Consider the following 10,943-nt stretch of genomic DNA (forward strand, 5'->3'; position numbering starts at 1 on the left):
TTGGCCAATTTAAGAACAAGATTTTGGCCAGTTCATGGTTTAAGTCAAGTAAAATCTGTTTTGAAAGCTTGTGCAACTTGTTTTCGATTTAGGCTAGTTCATCAAATCAGATTATATATATATGGTGCTATACCTGCGGACAGAACTACAGTTGCGAGACCATTTTTTAAAGTTGGGGTTGATTTCGGTGGACCGATATTAATAAAACAATCCAGACTTCGAAATTCTTCCAAATCAAAAGCTTATATAACTCTTTTCATTTGCATGGTCACAAAGGTAATGCATATTGAACTGGTAACTAGCTTATCAACTGAGGCATTTTTGCTAACTTTAAAACGATTCATAGCACGTCGAGGTAATCCTGCTATTATCTTCAGCGATAATGCTACAAATTTTCAGGGAGCCAACAATCTCCTTAAAGATGTATATACATTTTTTAAATCAAATTCCAATAAGAATGTAATTATTGATTTTTTGTCAACAAAAGAGATTGAGTGGCGTTTCATTCCACCAAACAGTCCACATTGGGGAGGGCTTTGGGAAGCCGGAATTAAATGCACAAAATCACTGCTATACAAGGCAATTAAGAATTCTTGCTTTACGTATGAAGAACTTTCAACCGTCCTGGCACAGATCGAGTCAATTTTGAATTCCAGACCACTGTGTCCAATTTCGACTGATGCTACAGACTTTTCGTGTTTGACTCCGGCACACTTTCTTATCGGAGAACCTATGAACAGTTTTCCGGAAAAGGATGTTTTAAATATTCAGGAAAATCGACTTAATTTTTATGAAAGGTGCGCTAAGGTCAGGCAATACTTTTGGAAGCGTTGGTCAGTTGAATACCTTAACACTCTTCAAAACCGCAGTAAGTGGTTCACGGCTAAGGAGAATTTGAAAGTGAATGACATTGTTCTGTTAAAGGATGATGGTGTTCCTCCTTTAAAGTGGCTTTTAGCTCGCGTCTTAGAAATATTTCCCGGAAAAGATGGTAAGGTGCGAGTAGTTAAAGTGCGTACCGAAAACAGTGTTTTGGTAAGGCCTATTACTAAACTTTGTCCATTCCCATCTGAGACTTGTTGAGGATGATACCTCAAGGGGGGGAGGATGTTAGGTAATGAGTGAATCGAACTATATTATATGAATATTAATTTAAAAACCCAAGATTTTAGAAGTGAAGCGTACTATAGCGCACCGCCAAAGAAAATCCGAGAAAGCGGCCGGTTTGAAGGTTTCTGAAAAACTTCCTTTAAAGAGAAGAGATTTTTATTTTTATGTTTTTAAGGTTTTAAGTAGTAGAGTTTTTTGCGTGGAAAAGAGTGCGTGGTTTTCAACGGGTTAACATCCCTGCGAACTGTGATGATACAAATTTACAAACACACCTTTACATACGCGTAATTTACATATTAACGGCCGGTTCTTTTCGAATGCTTCTGGCAATCTATAATTTGTCTTTGTTTGAACCAGAATTAAATTTATTACAGTTCATTTAAAATGTGTTTGTAGTAGTGTTTTATTTGGGTAATTTTAATAAATGTATGAAAATACAAACTGTGTTATTTGCCCGAGGTTTATTATAACGCTGCTGCAGACTAGTCCTTCAAAGGAAAAAACACAATTTTGGAACACAAACTATTACATTTTAATTATTTAAGTTACTAACAAGTAAAATTATTAGACGTATTATATTGCATTTTATAATTTGAAAGAACCCAAAACTCGAAAATTTTTTAAAGTGGGGAAAATGTAAATTGGTGGGCTAAAATGTCGATATTAGCTGTTAATATTAAGTTCCAGTATCGATGGCGCCGTCCTTTCTAGTTATTGGAACTTCTAACTGTCAAGTGTCAGAAATAAATGTCAATATCAGAAAGATATTCGATTGTTCAGGGCTGGGATTCTAAAATCACGACTCGATCTTGATAAGATCACGACTTCGAATTCGATCGAGACTCAGTCGTGACGAGAAGGGTGATTCTAAATTTCAATCGTCGGCTAAACTCGTTTTATTCGATTTGATTTAGGTTTCTTGGTATATATTTGTTATTTTCCCTAATATTTGACAGATGGAAACGTCAATTGTCTTTTATGTTGGTAAACACTAAGAATTTATATTTATTTTGTTAATTTTTTTCACCTCCGTGTGTTTTTATTTAAATATATGCCCATATTATTTCTTTAAAATAAAAAAAAATGTCATGAAAACCTGGTATGACTGGTAAACAATAAATGAAACAAATACGTTTAAAAAAGGATGCTGTCACATTATGCACGTATTAAAAAAGGAAGAAGCTATATCGTCTGGTGTATACGATGTACCCAAGCGTGTGGTCGACAAATCGTGAAAAACTAGGCAATTCGCAAGATGCTCACGACTGAAAATTTTATTTAGAATCAGTCATATCGAGTAATCGTGTCGAATCGTGATTTTAGAATTCCAGCCCGATTCGCCAAAGCGGAATTTTGAACGCCAGCCATCTTAGGGTGACTTCACATTAGGAAAATTTGACAGTAGGGATGTTTTATTTGACAGTTTTAGGGTTGACTTTTTTTATTTTTAGTTTTGTAAGGCGTCGCCTCGTTGGTCAATAAAAATTTGCTAAAACTAATGGCTTTCTATTTACCATAATTTCTAGTTTCAAGATAATTTTTTGTGGAATTAAGCCATAAAAAGGAATAGTATCCACCATGAGCAAGTTACCTACATTGAGGTTACTTCTGAAAAATAAAAAAACTTTTTTAAAGTCTCTTTATAATGATAGAAAGCTTCAGCTTATAGAAGAGAAGCCTAATGAAGTAACTAAAGAATTCATTAACTCTCAATTGCTATATGGAAATTGTCCACCCTAGTTGCAGGTGGTCAATGGAAGATGGAGTATTTGCCCTCTGAATTCATAAATGCAGTCCATAGCTTTACAAGTTTTTATTTAAGCCACTTTTTCCAATTACCAGCTCTAAGAACTCTTCAAGCTATACGCTCCAATATACCTATCAATTCTGGACAAATCAAAACAATTATGGAACATCTTAAATTGTAGGCACAGTCTATGATTGAACTAGACAGTTGCTGTGCCTTGATGTTTGATGAAATATTTTTAAGTTCTGGACTTTTTAATGAAAAATTCAGTCAAAAAATTTAAGGGTTTAAAGACTTATGTTCTCCGAGTAAAAACTCTAACCAAGTATATCATGCTCTTGTATTCATAGTTCAAGGTCTTTAAAAAACATATAAAATGCCAGTGTCCTATTTTTTTACAAAACATACAGTTTAGACATAGGTTTTAAAAAATCCTAATAACTAACTGCTTTAGACTTGCACTCAATTGGGGTCTGTCCAACTATTTGTGATCAATGTAGTACCACCGTCTATAGATTACAACTAATGTGTTAGCGGTGGTAGTACTTATGCAGCCACTATAAAAGAGTTAAAAATATTAAGTACATTGAATACAAGCCAACTCTATATCACTTTGTTGTTAATGGGCAATTTAATACTCTAAAATGTAATGTTGTTAAACAAGTTGAACACTACATATTCCTATGTATAGTGTATTTTACTGTTCCGTATTTTATTATTTCATGTACAACTTGCCAGCTTTTACATCTTCAATTTTTTGACTCGAACAAATGCGTATAGTCTGCATTTGTTAATTCAGCAACTTATTAATTGGGAAACATGTTCTATTTATAAGATTTTTATATTAATTATTGTTGATTTTAAAGTATATTTATTTCTTTTATAAAGATTTTATATCAGTTATATAAATACTATAGTTTGTATAAAAAATTATTTTTATAGTGATTTCTGAGATATATTGATGTGTTTTTTTTCTTTTTCTGCATTCATTTGTGCATTAAAAATTAAAACGTAACAATATTTTTTTTTTATTTGTTCTTAATATCTGTTTATTTTTTAGAGAAATTTAGATCATATTTTATATATGATTATTTATTTTATATTATTAAGCTACATTTCACTTAATACTTTTTTATTATGTTTAACTCGAGAAGAAAAAAATTATATATGATACAATTCGCTTTCCAATCGCAGCTATTATCATATAGGATATTATAATTACACATTTAAATAAAATTTTGAGTTATTCATAATCTTTGTTCTATTTAGAAGCTTAGACAAATGTATTATTTTCAAACTTGTTTTTTATTGAACTAATTATTTATTGATTGCAGTTTTTGGTATACAAATAGAACATGTCCAAGACTATTATGATTATATTACAATTTGTCTTGTATTAGAAATTAACAATGTTAATTATATCTTACATTAAAATACTTGCATTTTTATTTTCCAGATTTTAAAATATTATATCTTTTTGTGTACATAAAATCATCCAGTTGTTTTATTTTTAAACCTGTACTTTAATTAGACATTATTACTGAAGAAATATTATTTTTTTGCGTATCACATATGTATATTAATATTACCTGAGGGCATTTTTGGAAGCAGAAAAAGTTATTTAATCATACAAATGTTTTTTTTTAATTCATTTGGTTTCAAAAGTAAAAATTGCAGTGTATCTTCTCTACATATTTGCCAAATTTAGAAAACTAAACTTCTGCTTGGTTAACATAGATTCATATAAGGGAAATTTGTTGTTTCTTGTGTAAATTCTGTAAAATTAAAGTATTGATGACAATCTGTTTTAGTTGAGTTTAGTTGGAGTACCCGCAGGTTGAGATATTTAGTAGTGTTCTCAAGTTGGGCCAGATTCGACTACGCCTTCTTTCAAATCTGCTTGGTTAGACGGATTGCCAATACTTATGGCTTACAAATGTCAAAATTGGTTCGAATTGTTGCACCTTCAGTAGAGGGCCAAAATTTGTTCGCGTTAACAACGCAACCCGCATATCTCTTTATTTGTGTTCTATGCTTATTAAGGTTTACAGTTTTTCAGGTAATTACAAGCAGTAAGTTAGATAGTAGATTCAATAGAAAACAACATGGGTTTTTGGAAGATACATATACAAATCTAATACTTTATGGAAGTGACAGCAAAGAGCGACGTACCCGGGTTGACTTTCTATATTCAGACTTTACAAAGGTCTTCTATAATATGGTCAATAATGTTTTACTATGTATTATAATAAGTTTTAAAATCTTCGTGTTGGAAATACATTTTTCCATTGTCTGTATAGCTTCATTGCATGCCGAGTACTGTCAGCTAAAGACTGTGAATCAGTCTTTGATTCAAATAGTCTTTATAACGACGTAAACAAAATTTAAATACTTTAACCTAAATATTATGTGCGCTAGAATTAGACGTCTTGCAGTGACATTTGGCCGTAATGTTAATTTTTATCCAAGAACCGTCTCTGAGGGTTATTAAAAGGTATCCTAAAACAAGTCAAACTATAATAATTATATTTTTGTAGTTTAAAAGCATAGAAAAATTAGCCTGATCAACTCAACAAGTATTATCTAAAGATGAAACTTACCCAGTATTTACAGCATATAGGCAAACAGCATTTTAACTAACAAACATTATTGAGTCAGGGGAAGATATATATAAGAAAAACAAGGAAATTGATACTCAATTTTTATCATATACTTTGTTGATGATGAAAATATATTATGCTTCTTATAGACGATAATTTCAAAATGATAAAATCTGTGCAAAATTATATATGTTATGTATAATTATGTTATGTATTTTGTAAAACCAACAGGTCCAATATAGAAACAAGACAAGTTCTTTTTCTTGGGGTTGATTACCACATTTTTATTTCACATTCCGGCGACCTGTAAAGTTATTAAATATATTAATGTTGGTACTTAGTAATGGTGGACTTAAAATTGGTTCTAGTATTTTTCGAGGGCTATGTCAATTCAATGGCAGGCTTAAAGAATTTTTCATATTTTGTTTATTTAGACAATTTAATGGTGTTTGAGAATAGTTTGCTTCATTATAATCAGAATTTAGTAAAAATATAAGAGGCGCTACAAATAGTTAACCTATAGCTAAATCCAAAAAAATGCGATTTTCAGGAAATTTTTTTGTATTTGGGTCATTGAATATTGAAAAAAGGGTTAGCACCCGATTCCGCAACAACTAAGACTATTTTAGAAGTTCTCTGCATATTACATAATGATATTTGATAAAACAAATAAACCTCTGTGTATGAATTATACTTTAAAAGTATAATCGGTTTTTGGGCTTATACACAATAATTAAGATTAACAATTCAGTAAACAATGCCATAAATATTTTATCTTTATAATAATAACTTAATGGCAAGCCTTTTATTTATTATTGTGATAAAAGTTAGCTTTAATAACACTTACAAGCCGCTACCGGTTCGTATAATACAAAAATGCCTAAATTGTACTGTACCCTTATAAGTCCTCCCACCAGGGCGGTCATGATGTGCGCTAATGTATTGGGGGTTAAGTTGGAATTAGTGGAGATTGATGTGCTGGCTGGGGACCAGCTTAAAGAAGAATTTTTACGCGTAAGTTAGGAACTTCATTAAAATAAAAAATGTATGCAAATCAGATTTTTCAAATTATTTTTTTCTTACAAATTATCAATTTTTTTTTGTTTTATATAGAAGAACCCCTGTGAAACTATTCCAGTCTTAGAAGATGATGATGGATGGATCGTAGCTGAGAGTCACGCCATTAATGCTTATTTAGTGGCCAAATATGGAAAGGATGACCAATTGTATCCCAAAGATTACAAATTGAAGTCTCACGTTGATGCAAAGTTACATTTTGATACTGGAGTTATTTTTATTAGAGGGTTAAATATCTCGGTAAGTAGCAATAGTTGCACCGTTTTCGAATTCTTCTTATTCTTGCAAATTCTCATTTTGTTAACAGACCTCAACTTACTTGAAGACGATCAGATACTGACATTACTGATAAAGATACATTCACTTAATAACTTTTAACGTTTTCTGCCTCAACATCTTGGCTAAAAGAAGGCATATTATATTATAAAATTCTTTTAACAGCTGATATCCCCAATTTAATTTAAAATGGTATGTAATGTAATGAATATATTGATACTTAAGGCTTTTAAATAGGATATTTGCGTTAGATCTGAGATTTTTCTTGTACTTCTTTAAGAATTTCGTTAAAGTTTATGAAAGAAAGTAATCCTGACGTAAAATGAGATAAAGTTTCAATTAACTTGGGATAGATGCATGCACCTAAAATATGTGTTTTAGTAGATCATCTATGCCTTACATTGTAACGATGTTAACCACTTTGAGTATACCCTCAGTTTTTCGGGATGCACGTTGGAAGTTTTATTGGAACAATGGCATACCTAAGATTACAAGGAGCTGTCACGGCTAAGAGAGAAGTTGAAGTTTGAACATTTACGCGATTTTTAAATCGAAATAAATATTTAAAAAAAATTAGTGCGCTTGACCATACGATTGAAGTAAAACTTATTTAGCTGCATTCATATGTATACATATATACATATATGTATAATATATGTATATACTCTCTCTTGCTCCTACAGTAATATACGAACCGTAATTATCCCTCTTTCTATCTCCACTTCCTCATATCTCCTTCTCAACTACCGCTCGCCTCGCCCGATCACACTTGCCGTAACGCTTTCGTATCGCCAGCTTCCTCCCCTTCTTTACGTACTCAAGCGTGCGTAAAGAAGTTTTACTTCAAAAATAAATAAATGTTTACACCGTAAACAAATGTTTCTAGTAGTCATAAATCATTGTGTAGTGTGTACGTGTCTTATACACCAGTTGACTATTTATGCGTACCATTTAATTCATACCTTGACGGACAAAAATACTATCTTAGTATTACGTTTGTTGTATATAAATATCGGATTTTGTTAGAAAAAATAAATACCACATCAGAGGCACGAAATAAATACATCGCGGTCGTGATGGACCAATTAAACTAGCAAGCCTTCGCTCCCGCAGATGCTTCAGTAAAAAAAGTACTTATTGAAGCTACATTATACGTATAAAACGCTTGAAATCAAGAAACCGGAGACTGCTGCATTTTACTCGCAGTCAGATGGAATTTTAGAATCCATAAATAGAACTATTAATAGACATTTGGATAAAGTTATCTCTAGCTTTCAAAGAAACTAACATAGTTTTCTTTATTTCTTCTTGCTGGCATATCGATTGGCCATTCATGAAAGTACGTGAAAGTTTTCGACTCTAATCGTAATAAAAAAGAGAACTCGTTTTTCCATGCGATCGAAAGATTGGTGGCCTGCCAGGAACCAATGGTACAGCGGAGTATGTTAATGAATGTCATATATAATCAAGTCTGCATTATTATTCAAGATACTAATAATAGAATGTAGGGTGCATTAAAATGTCTATGCCGAGGATCATAGGTACAACGGTGACATGATTTGGCTTTCTGTCTCCTAAGAGTCGAAAGGGTTTGTCACAAAACATCAAACATCCTGAGGTAAGCCATGTAAAGTTCTGGAAGCCAACAATGATGTTCTTTATAGGATTTAAAAGCTGGCGTGAGGTAAAACTCTAGTGATTCAATTTAATGGACTGGCTCGTTATTATGGAAACTATAATGGAACTATAATGCATGGATTGTTTCTTCTACAAAAGATTCTGTTACAAAAGGGGAACCTTTTGCCGATATCGACAATCCCCATCATTTCGGAATACAAGGAGCTTAGGAAAATGACAGTGTAAGGATTTTAACCGCTGCGAATATACCAGTTGTTCGCCGGCATTTGGGAAACATCTGGTACGAGTAGCGAGCACAATCTCCGACATATCAGAGTGCACGTGAGAGTTAGGAATATTCCGAAATGGTAAAACTAATATATAAGAAGCCGTTATCACTAGGAGGGGAGGTCAAGTCTAAATATTGGCGCGATTGTTAAATCGAAGTAAAGAGTAGGAAATAAGTACAGTCCATCTAGTAGTCTTAAATTATCAGGTTGTGAGTACCTAAGTAAACATAAATTAATTGAATATTTTTGGATACCCCATGCTTTAATTTATTACTAAACGAACAAAAAAACGCTTAAATAAAATTTTTTCATACCATATTCTATAGTACGAACTTTGCCATACATAGAACCTTCTAGTATGGCTTCTAGGATCTGGTTCTATAGCTTGTAATGTTATATTTTCTAAATGCCGTAATTTGATTTTCGAAATAATTTTATTAGTTTAAAATTGTTGCCTAAATATAAATTAAAGAAATAAAAAATAAAATAATTTTCTCGACAATAGTACCAAGGAGAATATTAATTGTAAATGGTGCAAATAAGCAGATAATACATGTAATGATGTTAATAGTTTTCGTTAAAACAACTTTAATTTAAAACCATCCAACACTTAAAATGAAGCGATAAGGAATTAAAAATAATAAGCTGCATTATTTTATGAAACTTGCTATCAGCTTTCCTGAGTATATTTCTTTATTTCTCCATTAGATGGTGTTTCTTTCACTTGGTCTTTTTGGAATTTGTTTTTTCGAATATTCACATATACATGCTATAGCATCAGCTTATGCGTATTTTTTAAAATAGACAATATCTGCTCACAGGTTCTAATTTAATTATTTAAGTCATCTATTACAAGCAATGCATTGTTATCAGCTTTAGCAAAAGAAGCTAAATCTGTAGGCTGTAAGCTTCATAATTCACATTAATAAACTCAATTACCAAACTCACTAATATCTTGTGAATGTACTACTATCACTACTATGTATCAGAATATTTGTAAGGCATTTGCCAACACTCACTGTTAAACATGCCTTTTAAAAGTTTAATTTTAATATTATTCTTTGCAGAAACCTTTGGTTTACAGACCCGGTGGTGTTCAGCCAGATGAGTTTCGCCTTAAACTTCTTAAAGAAGCTTTCGAAACTCTTGATCGTATGTTACAACGTACCAAGAGCGATTATATAGTTGGTGATAGACTCACTATCGCAGATTTCAGTTATATCACTTCAATCACTCAATGGAATATTTTCGTGCCTTATAGCAGATATCCTTATGTCGACGCGTATATTAAAAGAATGAAGAAGTTACCATTCTTCGAGTTAAATGAAGAGGGATGTAATTTGTATAATGAGCTGATTAAGAAAAATCTTAAAGCTTGAATAGTTTTAGTGTTTATTGTAAGTTTTCTAGCTTTATAATGTAAATTTGGTGACTATTGAGTCGTCTATTGAATGTGCATAATAGAAAAAAATTAGAAGGGATAGAGTTTCGGTTTCCTATTATCTTCAATTTAAATTAACATGAAAAAATAGCATACATTTTGCATAATAACGTTTATATTTCATCCTATAATTATTACTTTTATAGAATATATATTATTATGTAATGGCTAAAATATCAAATAAACAAGATAATGATATTTAAAGTTCCAATTAACAAAAATAGTTTAATAAATATTTTTGTTTGTTTAAAACGAATGCGTGCCCAATTACATTAATTAATTTTTATTAGGAAAATAACTTAGTTTATCCTAAAAAGATAATGTGTATGACAACAAATAATAAATTTTAATAAATAAATCTCTATTTTCAAGGCTACGCTACTTACAAAACATTGTCTTATTTCATCCTTACGGTATACAACCTGTCCTTCAAACCATTTAAGGAGTCAACAAAACATGAAAAAAAAACTGAAGAAAAAAAAATGTTATCTTTCTATTCTCCTTTGCTATGGTTGCCTATATGACGGTACTCCAATCATATATGTTGGCATTTCAGTTCATTAATTAATATTCTGTATTTACTTTAGTTGACGTTTAGTTTTGTAATTTAATCTACATGTTAAACTTAAGGCAAACCAAACAACTTAAGCTTATTCTATAAACAACGAGTAATGAAATATCCTATTCGCCAATAATTTAAGATCTGTAGGGACCCTTTAGTGCGGGTATATACGATCCGGTTTCAACGGATGCGGTAGGAACGGATGCGTTTCTATTGCATGGGA

The 10,943-nt window shown here is 31.5% G+C and overlaps 1 protein-coding gene across 1 annotated transcript; it reads left to right on the forward strand.

Moving 5' to 3' along the window:
- Positions 1-6,267: 6,267 nt before the first annotated feature.
- LOC126742002 (glutathione S-transferase 1-1-like) lies at positions 6,268-10,484 on the forward strand. The gene is made up of 3 exons (XM_050448532.1): positions 6,268-6,471; positions 6,571-6,774; positions 9,785-10,484. The coding sequence occupies exons 1-3, from the start codon at positions 6,334-6,336 to the stop codon at positions 10,094-10,096; spliced, it is 654 nt and encodes a 217-aa protein (XP_050304489.1). The 5' UTR covers positions 6,268-6,333; the 3' UTR covers positions 10,097-10,484.
- Positions 10,485-10,943: the final 459 nt, after the last annotated feature.

Source organism: Anthonomus grandis, chromosome 1 (genome assembly GCF_022605725.1).
Source record: "Anthonomus grandis grandis chromosome 1, icAntGran1.3, whole genome shotgun sequence".
Lineage (NCBI taxonomy): Eukaryota > Metazoa > Arthropoda > Insecta > Coleoptera > Curculionidae > Anthonomus > Anthonomus grandis.